Genomic DNA, 13,756 nt, shown 5'->3' on the forward strand with positions numbered 1-13,756 from the left:
CAATTCAGTATACGGAACAGGGGAAAGTGGAGAACGCGTAGAGGTATTTTAATGCTGAAATGGCTATAAGTTCTATTACTGCGCCGGGTCAAGTTTTTGCCCAGCTGGCGAGTTTTGCGAAACTACAGAGGAGATCGCTGCTGTGATCACTTCCCTTAAAAACAGGACCCCGGGAATGATGGATTCTCTGCCTCATTTTATAAAATATTTCATCCTCAACTAGTTAAACCCCCAACTAAATTATTCAATTAATTACTCTCATCGGGGTCTGTTACCCCCTCGATGGAAGAATCAATCACCATCGTAGTATATATTGAGGCGTTGCACCCCGTGACCTCAGTTCCACCAATTTTCCCTAGCACTCTGACATTGGGGGACTGCAGAACTAAAGTGTACTAGCTACCTAAAGAGGGGCAGGTCGGGAGGGCGATGAGGAATCCAGGGGAGGAACATCCATCAGAAAGAACATTACAAAGAGGTAAGTAATTTGTTCTTCTAATGGATTCCTTCCTCATCTATGATAGACTCCCAAAGCAGTACGTAAATCTGAAGGAGGGAGGAAGCATTTACACCACATAGACCAGAAAACTCTGGAGGACTGCTCTACCAAAACGGACATCCTGTCCAGCAAGGGAATCAAAGCAGTAATGCTTAGCGAGCGCATGCGGTGAAGCCCATGTTTCTGCCTGGCAGATGTCCAGGAAAGGCACACCCTTTGCTGAGCAGAAGTGGCAGCCCCGAGACCCTTAGGTAAATCCCTGGCAGCCAGATCAACGCATTTCGAGATGCAGAAAATTATTCACCTTGACAGGGTCTGTTTGGAGATAGCCCTGCCAGCACGAGCCCCAGTGTAACTGACAAAAAGCTAGTTAACTTTCCTAGACACTCTAGTACGAGAGAAGTAGAACTTGAGAGCCTGCACCGGGTCCAGCAGATGGAACTGTTCCTTTGCCATGAATGGAAGAGGTGGAGGAAAAAATACAGGAAGCTGGATATTCTGAGAGGGATGACATCTGAGACAACTTTCGGTAGAAAGGAGGACCTCACTCTCAAAGTCACCTTCTCTTTGAAAAAAAACAAATAGGGAGGTAAAACAGACAACGCCTGGAGTTCACTCACCCGTCTCACCAACAAGCAAAAAACACGTTAAGGGTGAGTGATCCAATAGAACAGGAATGAAGGGACTCAAACAGAGCACTCATAAATAATGTCAAAACTAAATTAAAATCCCACGCCTGAACCACAAACTGCCAGGGAAGAAAATGGTTACACAAACCCTGTAAGAATTGCATGACAGTGGGGATTGTGAAAAACAAGCCCTGTTCCAGGGGACTCTTAAAAACCGGAATAGCGTAGAGGTAACCCTTTACAGTGCCAATCTGCAGACCCATCTGAGCCAAAGATGGAGAAAATCCAACATAGGAGATAGTGGGCAGGATAAGGGATTCAGGTCCCTCTCCAGGGACCAAACCAAAAATGTACAACACCTGAGGCATAAATGGATTTGATAAACGGTCATCTACCTGAAAGGAGCATAACAAGGATGCCATCCAACAAGTCCTACTCCTTGTATCTCAGCCTCACAGTAGCCAAGCATGAAGGTTCTGGCTGCTGAGGTTTGGGTGGAGGGATAGCCCCTCTGACTGGGAGAGAAACTCTCCTCTCCTCAGAAGGCACTAGGCAGGGCAGCTGGCCATGTTCAGCAACTCAGGGTACCCCGTTCTCCGGGCCCAGTCCAGAGCGATATGGATCAATGTGGTTGCGAACAGGCGCAATCTCCTGAGAACCAGAGGACAGGCACAATCTCCTAAGAACCAGCAGGAACGCTTAAAGGAGGTTGAAAGTCCACTTGAGCGTCTGAGTACCCAGAGCTCCCTGATCTAGCACCTCCTGATCACACTGGAAGCAATAAGGTCCACTTGAAGAGTCCCCCAGAAGGAGAAGATCTCCTCCAGAACTTCCTGGCAGAGGAGCCAAAGTCTGTCTGCTCAAAGAATGCGCTGTAACATTCTCTCTTCTAGCTGGGTGAGCCGCCGTCAGAGAGAGACACCATTCTCCAGAGCCCAGAACCACAGCTGCATTGCTTCTCTGCACAGAGGCAAGGACCCCCGGCCACCTTGTTTGTTGAGTTAGTGCATGGCCACTGTGTTGTCCGTGAGGCCCAGCACAGTCTTGCATTTCACAAAGGGGAGGCAAGCGACTAGGGCCAGCCTAATTGCCCTCATCTCCAGCAAGTTGATGTGTTCCCAAGACTCTGCAGGATACAACAGTCCGCTCACAGTCAGATCTCACAGATGATCACCCCAACCAGTTAGAGGTGCATCCGTAACCACCGACAACTAAGGCCAAGGTTGACCAAACAATACGCCTCTCAGCAAGTTGTCCCGTATGACCCACCATGCAAGATCCTAAGCCACCTGGCCAGACACCTGTAATACAACATGTGGCCCCAAAACTGCAACCATTGGCAACTGAGAAGTGTGACAAACCAAAGGGTGTCTCCCCCGCTAGTCCTCTTGGACTTGTCATCCAGGTGGCCAGGACACGGTCATCGCTTTGTATCCAGTTCCTGGGGGCGGGCCAGTGCGGGAGGATCACCTGGGTGAGGGGTTTTAGGGGAGTGGGGGTGAGGCGACTGATGGTGAGACCAGTAATCCCCCCTTTCCCGTACACCTGACCCATCCTATTTTATAGGATTCTGCGATGTCCCAACTCCCCCCCCCTTTCCACACAAACACTGGGCAGAGGAAAATGCTAACCCTTACATATCTCATTTGCATGTCCCTCTAATCTGGTCAGGCAAAGTCAGGCACTTGACTTTAAGTGCATACATCTGATACCAATTAGCTCCCCTCACACAGATAAAAGCCGTAACATAGAGACACACTCTGAGCAAGGTGGAACACGAGCAAGAGCTGACCTTCTGCGGCAAAGGCGAACCTACTGGAGCAGAGAGACGGACCGAGGGACGAGAGCAAGGGGTAGAGAACCCCAGGAGTTCCCTGCAGGAGGTTGTTGCCTCCAAAAGGTTGTGAAAGACATGTGGAGAAGGACAAATCCAAAACAAGAAGACTGCATTGTGTTTCAAGGACCCCAGCGACCCTGCCGCGTGAAAGGCCAAGCCTGTGGTACTAACTTTGACAAGTGAATGAAAAACTGCAAAGACAAGAAAGAAACGCACACAGCCAGTGAGTTGGTAAGCGATAAGAAAGGCCTGTGTGTGTTAAAGAAAGATTGAAGTTGCAACAGTATATCGCACAATTTAAGGCTGCACGCGTGTGGATGAGACTCGAAGAAAGGCAGATCTGTGATGAACTTTGAATTCCTAAAAGCTGTGAAACTAGCAATACTGAATAGCAGAGTGGTCTGGCGAAAGGAAGCAGCCCACTCTAAAGTCTCAGTGAGAGGTGAAATGTTTTTGTTTGATAAAGTGAATGAACTATAAGATGCAAAATGGTGAAGATTAGCCCCGCAAAAGGGGAAGTGAAAAGGTGAACGTTGAACTTTTGTGCTTATGACATCGAACTACCCAGACCAAGAGACACTGGGGCAAATAACACAAGAGCGTGGGGAAGGGAACCCCTGCAAGTGGTGTGCTTTGAAAGGACAGAGCCCGACTGGGGGAGATCGGTGTGAACATTTACTTTGAAAGGTCCGAGCCCGACTGAGGGAGACCGGCGTGAACCTTTTGTTGAACTGTGTTTCGAAAACTGGAAAGAGAGACTTCAATGTGAAAGGCCAAGCGAGCCTCAGTCCATGTTTTGAACTGCCTTTGTTTTGAGAACCTGAGCCAGGGTGGGTCATCCTGTCTACGAGGACCGTCTTACTCTGTGCTGTCTAATGTGGGGGAGGAGAGCTGATTCAACCACATTTATTCTTTATAATCTAACACTGATTTTTCTTTGCATACATATTCTCCTTTACACACTTTTTGTACAAGAAATAGGGCAGGCATTAGGTTTTGTTAGAATAGGCCCTTTTGATTTGATGGACTCAACTAGGACTGTTTTATTTATTATTTGATGGTAGAGACTACTCCTATCCAAGTTATACGGCAAAGTAGGAGTTTTTGCAAACCCAGAAACTTTAATAAAGGTTTTACAAATTGTACCTTTTGTTCCAGGATCATACTTGTGATACCATGCCTCCCTTACAGAAGCCACTGAAGCAATCCCAAGTGCAGGCTCACCTCTGGCACCAAAGGGATGCAGGAGGCCAGAGGCGCAGAAGGTGAACGAAACCTGAGGCTGCAACCTGTTTCTGGGATTATAGGACATTGACCATCCAAAAGAGGTTGGCCACTCAGTCCTCGCGCAGGAAAGCCCTGCCAAGACTGCTCTGATTAATCATTCCAATCTAGAAACCTTTGGCTGCTTATTAACAGCCAAACACATTCCCAAGGGATGCAACAAGCCAGTGCCATCTCTGACCACACTTGGGTGGAATACTTTCATGAATCCCCTGTACAGATACTCCCCATTGTGAAGGACAGTAAGTTTGGAATCACTTGGTCCCTTAATGTGCCACAACCAGAAATTGAGTCTATAATTGCGAAATCTTCAAGATCTAGAGCAGCAGGCCCCAACGGTCTAACATGATTCTAAAATTAGACATTCCAACTTGGTCTTGTATTCTTTATGATTAATTTTTAAATATCATAAACAGCCATCTATTGCCAGTGTCATGGAAGCAGGCCATACTTATTCCGATTTATAAAAAAGGGGAACAGGACAGACCTTTGTAATTATCGGCCCACAACCCTGTTAGACTGTGACAGTAAGATTTCTGCCAGTCTTGTACTTAAAGATTTAGTGTTCTGGGCCGGGAGTAAAATGATCATAGGCAAATACCAAACCGGCTTTAGGAAAGGCCTATTTACCATATTGAATGGTTTAATCATCTCTATACTCAAAGATCAGAGCACTTGTTCCAACGCAAACCACATGTAGCTTTAATCTATCTCACCAAAGCATTCGATCTGATGAATAGAACCAAATTATGGAGCACATTAAGAAACTGGGGTATTATGGATGGCCTGCTGGCAATTATAATCGCACTTCATCAACACACGGTTCGTGGGAGACTGAATCTTAAAGGAGACCTGTCCTCTGAAATATCTACTAGATACAGAGTTAGACAAGGTTGTATATTAGCTGCATATTTATTTTATCTTTATTTGGTCGATCTTGCAGAGTTTTTACAAGCTCATTCACTTGTCATTCCTTGGATTGGCAACTATCCAGTCCATTTCCTAGCATATGCCGACGACATTGGAGTAATAGATCATACACCTGCCAGCCTCTAACATCTTCTCAAAGCTATGGAAAAATATGCGAAGTTGAATGAACTGATGATTAACAGTGCTAAATCATACATAATTATTTTTAGTAATCAGCACAAAAGTAATAACTATCATAACTGACGTCTAAATGATCAACCCTTGGCAGTGGTGAAAAAAATGTAATAGCTGGCTTAGAACCACCAGTTCGATGAAAGGTATTAATGAAGAATTGTAACTAAAAACTATCCAATACATAAGTCAAATGAAAAAGATCTTGAAAAACTTTAGTAGATTTTTGTTAGTACCATATAGAATCTATAGCGGGAAGGTTATACCCTCAATCCTGTATGGTTTAGAACATAACCCGAGTGCAAGCAAAATGAATTGGGCAAAAATTGAGGGACACATATGGAGAAAAAAAACACTCAACTTACAGATGTCGCTCTCTATCGCTCGCTTAAAAAACGAATTGGGCTTGTATTCACTTCAATCTCACTTCCAACGGAAGTTCCTTCTCGTATATCGAGCTATCTTAGTTCCTTGTAAACATTCTTTGTACAAAGATTTGGGTAACCATATGAAATCAACAAAAAGCAAGTTTTTGTCCAATTTGAAAAATGACTCGGAGCAAATATTACAGAATTGTGAAATGTCTATTGACATGCTGATTGAAAATCCAAATAAAGCAAAGCGGCGCTATTAAGAACAGATTGGATAACAACTAGAGCCCAATTATGTAAACTTAACAGTACAAGCAAACTTAGTGTGTGTGAAAAATCTAGCAAATATATACTGCATTATCTAAGAAGATTTTCCAACCCCAAATGGCGTGCAGAGTTATTAAGATTTAGATTACATTTGGTTAAAACAAAAGAGACTATGAGAATTTGGAATAAACTTGAACATAATGCAGGCGAATGTGACTTGTGTGATGGAGGCTATGTCCAAGACATCAGACATCTTCTAATAACCTGCACAGGCACATTAGCAACAAGACAGAAATACTTAGCCAGATTTTTACATCAATTAGAGTGCATTAACACCCAAGATTTTTGTCAAAGGCTTTCGGCAGGTAAAGAAATCTTCTTATCTATTGAGTTGCTGAAACTATTAAATGAACTAAAGCTTATAACAATTGGCTTATAAAAATAGATAAGGAAGTCATGAAATTGCAGACCGCTATCTTTTTTTTTCTCTTAGTATTTTTATTCTTATACTTTTATGAGCAGTATCTTTTATATCATCTTTGTATATAAATGAATTACCCAATGAATATGTGTAAAAAGTCAGAATGTGACTAAAGCACAATAAATAAAAACATTTTTTTTAAAAAGAGCATTTCCTACTTGGGGGCATCACCCAGAATATGGCCAAATCTGTATTGTACCTTTGATCTGGATGGAGCTCAAAGCCCAGGAGTATTGGCCGCCTTAGCCCTCAAACACTGAAAAGCGGCTTGAGGCTTTCCTGGGGTGGTAGCTGGCAGAATGTCCATCCTCAGGGAGGTATCGAGGTCACTGGTGACCTGCAAGTACTCTGCCAGTCCCAGGACATCCTCGCCTTCCCAGCAGAACTCCCCAGGGAAATCTCTCACTTCCCTAGAAACCAGGAGTTCCAAAACAAAAGGAACCTAGTCACCCACATCATCATCATAGATATCATACATCCTTGACATGAAGGTGTCCATAGGCAGTGGTACATATTTCACTGGTGCCATAGTGTCCACAACAGCAATTCGCTGACAAGGCCTTGACCTTGAAGGCGGGTCCTGTCGACACAGAGGAACCTCAGTTATCTTTTGGTCCAGAGCCAAGCCCAGAGGCATGCTGGAGTGGTCCCTAATGGGTATCATGCTGGTCACAACAAACACAGCGGGACCAGTCTGTACCTCAGCCAAAGCTGATGGCGCTTTCGCCTGAGCCACAGACGCTGCGGCCGGAGCCGCCGGTGCCATGGGAAAGATGTCTAGCATCGTAAGGTGGAAATTCTTCCATACCTCCTGGGTGGAGGATTGGGTAGGAAAAGGTACCTGTGCCCACTGCTCAGGAGAAGTCTTAAGAGTGGTGGCTCTTCTTTTTCAAGGAAGAAGAGGAGTGTCGGTGCAAGGACTCACTCAGGACCTCTTCCAAAGCCTCCGTGATGTGCAAACACGAACAAGTCTGCAAAGTCTCACTCTTCACCTTATGACCAAAGAGGAAGATCTTCATCACCCTTTCCCAAAGGGCCTTTAGGTGCATGGACTGGCACAACCCGCAATCCTGGGTGTTGTGGTCCTCACACAAGCAGAAAAGACAAATCCGGTGCAGATCTAAGAGCCATCCCTGTCACTTGAAGCCCGAGACCTTAGACAGAGTAAGCATGGCATAGAGAAAATTCTCAAAGCTCAACGAGCATGTTCCTGATTACCAAACTTCAGGGGCGCCTCAATATATACTGGCCCAGATGTCATGTATGGCGAAGGGTGCGCCAAACAGAGCCGACGTGGAGCTGCACAGAGCCCCCTGGCAACGGAAAGGTGTTCGGCTGGGATATGGATATCACAAATGAGGGAGAAATCCATTACAAATACTGGCCAATAAATTGGCCACTGTTTTGCCTCGTCTCATTGATCCTGATCAGGCAGGGTTTGTTCCAGGGCGTAGTACTCATGAAAACGTTAGATGGATGTTGAACCTAAATGATGTTGCTGGGAGGGATAATCTAGGTCTCTGGTGCTCGCATTGGATGTCACTAAGCCCTTTAATAGGGTCCAGTTGCCCTACCTGCATGAGGTCCTGCAGGCCGGGATTATACTGCTCCCATTTGTATTACCTGAGGGACCAGACAGGGCTGTCAAATGTCTCCCCTGATATTCGCCCTAATTATGGAAACTTTCACCAAAAGAATCAGAGAAAACACACAGATACAAGGTATGGTGATTGGTGGTGTCCATCATAAAATCTCACTTAACACCGATGACGTCATGCTGACATTAAACAAACTTACAGCTTCTCTTGGCGCCGTCCTGACTGGGTTACAGCTGTTTAAGGTGGTCTCTGGATTCTCTGCGAGCTACCAGAACTCTACTACCTTGGGGATCCAGGTACCCAGTAACATCATAGCCGAGGCATGCAATATTTGCCCTGTGGTGTAGAAGACTAGCTCTATTGAGTACCTGGGAGTGTGAATTCCCACTTCTCCCCAGGAGATTTATTGGGCCGATTTCCTGGGCCTGTTCAGGGATCTAGCCAACGGCCTTCATCGCTGCAGTAAGCAAGACATTTCGCTAAGGGAGCGAATTAGTGCAGTGAAATTTAATCTCCTAACCGAGATTCCTATATTTTTGCCGGCACTTCCAGTTAAAGCACCCACTTTTGCCCTATTGACATTGAAACGTAAGGTTCAGTGTTTCATATGGGCGGTCAAAAGAACCAGGATCCCCAGGTCTGCCGTGTTGCGCGAAATCAAAAGAGGCAGCATGGGTTCCCTGGACTTCTTGAGGTATTACTTGGCTGCCCATAGTTCACAAAGTTTCTCCCATCCCTGGTAAACGAGTAGTCCTTAAACAAGCCTTTTAACCTTGTAAACTGGTCTTGTTGCCCTTTATAGATCAGACCAAACTCTCTTGTGCAACTACCCTACTACTAAATCCAATGCAGGCTTTGCTCTATTTCTGGCAGAGGCCACTGAAGAATCTAGCGATGCTCCCTGGGTTAGGCCCCTGTATCCCGGTTTTTGGTAACTCAGAGTTTTCACCTGTGTTTCAGAAAACAGTGTCTCAAGCTGCATTAGGGGAGGCCACCATTGTCTGTCCCTGTTTCAGGGTTGTTCCCACCTCTCCTGTGAGGACTTTAAAGCTTAATTCTCCTTGGGTGAGACTGAATGTTTAACATATGCTCAGATTTGCATCTGGATTACGAATTGCTTAATGAAGGCTAGGGCAACAGGAGATTGAATGGAACTTGAGCTTACCATGTCTATTTTGGGCTGTTGGTGGGGGTACGATTTCACATCTCTACAAATTGCTGGGGATAAACTTATTACAGGCTAAACCTTCTTATGTGACTAACTGGGAAATCAATGTGGGCCATTCTATAGGCGATGACACCTGGCAGGAAATCTTGGCTAGAAATCATGCCTCCTCAAAATGTGTTACGAACAGAGAAGGTATGCAACAATTGAGCTACAGGTGGTATTTACCCCCTCTTACAGTACATAAAATGAACCCAGATGTGGATCCGACCAGCTGGCAAGGGTGTGGTATTAGTGGAGGTTTTTACACATGTGGTGGTCTTGCCTTGTGATGCACACCTTCTAGGTAACTATTTAAGCTTTGATTAAAGACATTTCTGGAACAGACTTGATGGTCGACCCACTGGTGGTTCTTTTGGGGTGTTCGGCTGAGGATATTTATCCCAGGTCAGGATCTAGGGCACAGCTGGTGACCCAACTTCTGCTGGCTGCCACAATCATTATTGCATGGGGTTAGAAGAGGCCTGAGGGGCCGATATTGGCATTGTGGTGGATAGAGGTGTGGGATATTCTGGTCCCTGAGAAGGTCACTGCTTGCATGAATAGTCAATTAAATATTTTAATATTTGGCTTCCGTTTGTGGAATATTGTCAGAACTTCCCATCCCTTACTTTCAAACTACCTTTACTGTTGGGCTACACCTTGTTGCGACACCTGCAGGGTATACGATATATTTACTCCTATTGTGTGGGGCAGGGGTTGGGAATATTCTTATGAGGAGGTACTGTTTTTGTATCTTTGTTACACATGATGATCCGGTTTACTGCCACACCTATTGATTTCTCTGCATGTGTCGCCTCTTTGTTTTAATAAAAGTTTTGAAAACAAACAAAAAAACAGAAACAGTCTTAACCCCTGCATGCAAAAAGGAGTATTTGTGTACTTTTCCCATGCAATTTCATAATGCAGTAAATAACAGACTTCCACAGCCCCCTATGTTTTTTTCACTGGCAGTCATCCACATTTATAAACACACACTTCAATTCTTCCACTGCAAAACTAGCATGTGCACACAATGTACAATCATGTTACAAATATATTCAGAGATAAACGTGTGTCCAAACGTGTTTACATTTTTACCTGATGGCTGCAATTCACAAGAGCATATGTACAGAATCACAGACAAGGCAGCCATTGTGTTAACCATTCCATGTCCATTCCAAACTGCCACCTTAAGCAGAAGCCAAAACTGCTGTGGTAGTCCATGCTTGTCTAAGCTTATAAAGGGTATCTACATTTGTTCTTGACTTGTTTATACATTACACTAAAACCCAGAACAAGAATCAAATGCACAATTTAAATAACACAACGCTAGTATTATTTTTGCATTATTACCCCAACATTGCCACATGCAATTAGTGCACAGACAGTGTCTACTTTACATCATAACTTCGAAAGATGAAAACTCTGAATCTTAATGATTCCTACCATGAATATACAAGAATGTTCACCTGATTAAAATCTTTTTGCCTCAGGAAGGTGATTGCTTTATTTATTTCCAAATCATTTGCTAACTCTACATACTGGGATACTTTCACTGCTTCAACACACCTACAAGACAAAAAGACAAGAAAAAAACACTTGCATTAAGTGCTGTCATGAAGCTCAGTGGAATCAATGAAAGACACAGAAGATTATAAATGTACCAAAGGGATGTTCATTGGGGTGGATAGAACACTTGGGTCAACTAAAAAAGAATGCAACACAGGATGGCTTCTCCATAACTTCCAACAGTGTAAAGACTCTGAATTCATATAATACTTCTCTTGGTGCAACACAAAATGGGTTCCATGTGATAATGTCGCTGTGAAAAAGACCTTTTTTTCCTGACCCTTAAAATTCTTTCCCCAAATATTTTAGGAGGGGTACAGTTATATATTGTTACCGCCAATCCTAGAATATTTGGGCAAAGTGTTTGATTGTCTGGAGGGTGCATTTTTAGGGCAATGTCGTCACCTTGTGGCCATTTCCCCAGCAACATTATAACTTGTTACCACAAAGTCTATCAGTCCAGGGCCCCCATTAAGGTAATTGGAGAGCTGCCAGGTCAAGCCTCAAAGCTTTCACTGGGGCAGGTCCCCTTGTGCTAGTCTACTAGCTGGATTCAATATGGTAGTACTTCTACTTGACGGGGGCGCATACTTGGGAAACTTCTCTACTTCTCTCCTCTGTGCTTTACTTTCGCCTCCTCCATCACTGCTTCGATGTTCTGACACATGTTTGCAACTCCACCCCTTACTGCATCTCCCAGGCTTACAGCTTGTCTGCTTCATTCTCCTATCTGTTCCAACCTCTGCTTGGTTGTACCTCTCCTACACTCCTGCTAGAGGTTTCACTTAACCCCTCCATTGCTGTGTGTCCATTTCCCTCGCGTTGATTCTCCTCCATCTGGTCTTTCCCCTCCTTGGTTGTCACTTTACTCTTCCCCTCCTTCTTCTTGAAATTCCGCACTTCTTAATCTACCTCCCCCTGCTTCATATCACCTCTTCGCTACTCACACTCTCCTCCTAATCTCTGAACTTCTCTCTGCAGCCACCTCCTATTCTTCTCAAGCCACCACCTTCTCTAGCTGCTTCCAACAAACTCCTGCAACACACCTCCATTGCTGCAAAACACCCACACCATTATGTAGGGGCCAGCCCCACAGTCAACAACTGCCCTTGCATAAAATGATGTAAGGTGTGTGATATTTTGGGTACTGGCATTGGATTAGAGTGGTCTGGGGATTTCCTACCACTCTTGGCTACACTTCCTCCTTGCGTGGAGCTATAGCAGCTGGTCACCATTTTAGAATCTCCCTTTTCACAAGTGCAGAGGCAAGGCAGCACCAAGGACCTCCATGGTTCTCGATGTCACCTTAGCTTTGTCGAATATTCTGTGAATGCAATACTTCATTCTGCTGAGACACACCTTCTGATTTAATACCGCCTAGCAAAAAATCCCACCCCTTAATTCTGAGAAAACATACAGGCTGTATTTGGGCTTACAGCTAATTATATTTGTATGAAAGGTGGTCAACGATGGCATTCCAATTACAGGCATAAGATAACCTGCCTGCAAACATCTCACTAATGTCATGAAATGCACCAAAATCATTCATACAGATCAACTCTATATATGCTTATAATGTATTCTAAAACAATAATATGCATAATATAATTTTTCGCTTATCGCCCAGTATGTTAAACAGTTTAATTTGCTTTGTGTTCTTCAAAAATAACACAAATTGACATTAAAGAAAATATCAAACCAGTTCAGAAATCTGTAAATCATTTTTACATTTCTATATTGTTCTACTTTGTATATAGTGATGTAGTTTTCTAGTGTATGCATGAATGTAAAATACAAACTATGGTAGTTACATCACAATCTACAGGCATGGGTTTAGAAAAATGTTTTTTTTTTCATTTTAGAACACAGAATATTAGTTCAATTACACTATACATCAACCCAAAATTATGATATCCTGAAACGTTAACAACTACGCCTCTCTCTGTCCCCTCCCCCAGTTCCCTTGAATGAATTGGGAATATCTAATTCAGGGTTCTCCCACTTCTACACAATTTCATTAGTGAGATTTGTCAGTTCATTTAAAATTGCATCATTTTCTAGGCAATGGAGGTGGCCCAGCTCAGCTCCCTTTTACCCCTATACCCTCAAGCTTGAATTGGGATTTCCCAATATGTTGCTTATTAAATGGTGTAAGGATGCAGAAGTAAGACTCTGACATGGAGGAGTCATAGTGTTTGCTATAAACTTTTATTCAAGGATAAAAAGGAAAATAAAACCCTATCTTGCCCCAACTGTAAGAGGGATTTTCGTGCCTCAACTGAAATAACTAGTGTCAGAATGTTCAAAGCAAAAGTCCCAAAGTTCAGTGTCAAAATCCTAACTCTGTCCCACACACACAAACTAAGCTAACTAAATCAAAGGAGGGGTATTCTTGGTCCAGAGGAATGACTCCCTCCCCCGGGACAAAAGGCAGTTCTTGTCCTAGTAGGATTTTTCTCAATGTGGTTTCAGCTACTCCTTGGCTGCTGGGGGAATGTCTCCCTTCCCCCAAGCCTTCGTCAGGCTTACAAAATAACTCCCTGGGGTCCCAGACCTTGGTTGGCAGCTCTGGCTCCCTTGTACCATAGTGTATAAGATAAGGCAGGGAACCCTCTTTTTTTCTAAGGGGGCTTGACTCCAGAGGGTAAGGCATCAATTAGGAAAGTAATCGGAGTCAACAGCTACCCTAGTCATTGACGCTTTCAGTAGGAAAAAGGATCACAGTGGAGCTAACTTAGCACATATCAGTTAGCTCATAACATAAACACCAAAAGATGAGGATATCTTTTTCAAACATTAAAGAATGAGATGTATTAGATTTACACAATTAAAAACCTCTACAAGAGTCGAAAGGTAAAGTATTCCATCCTTGGCACAAGAAAACCAATATGTTTGTACAAAGTTATGCAGTAA

The 13,756-nt window shown here is 43.9% G+C and overlaps 1 protein-coding gene across 4 annotated transcripts in view; it reads right to left on the reverse strand.

The window, feature by feature from the left end:
- The window catches only part of IFT88 (intraflagellar transport 88), a 2,010,164-nt gene that overhangs the window by 1,237,460 nt on the left and 758,948 nt on the right, over positions 1-13,756 (reverse strand). For all 4 annotated transcript variants that reach the window (XM_069640006.1, XM_069640003.1, XM_069640005.1 and 1 more), the window contains one exon: positions 10,744-10,843. In XM_069640006.1, coding sequence (XP_069496107.1) covers positions 10,744-10,843 — 100 coding nt within the window. The remainder of the gene's footprint in view (positions 1-10,743; positions 10,844-13,756) is intronic.

This window comes from Ambystoma mexicanum, chromosome 7q (genome assembly GCF_040938575.1).
Source record: "Ambystoma mexicanum isolate Mex_15411 chromosome 7q, UKY_AmexF1_1, whole genome shotgun sequence".
Lineage (NCBI taxonomy): Eukaryota > Metazoa > Chordata > Amphibia > Caudata > Ambystomatidae > Ambystoma > Ambystoma mexicanum.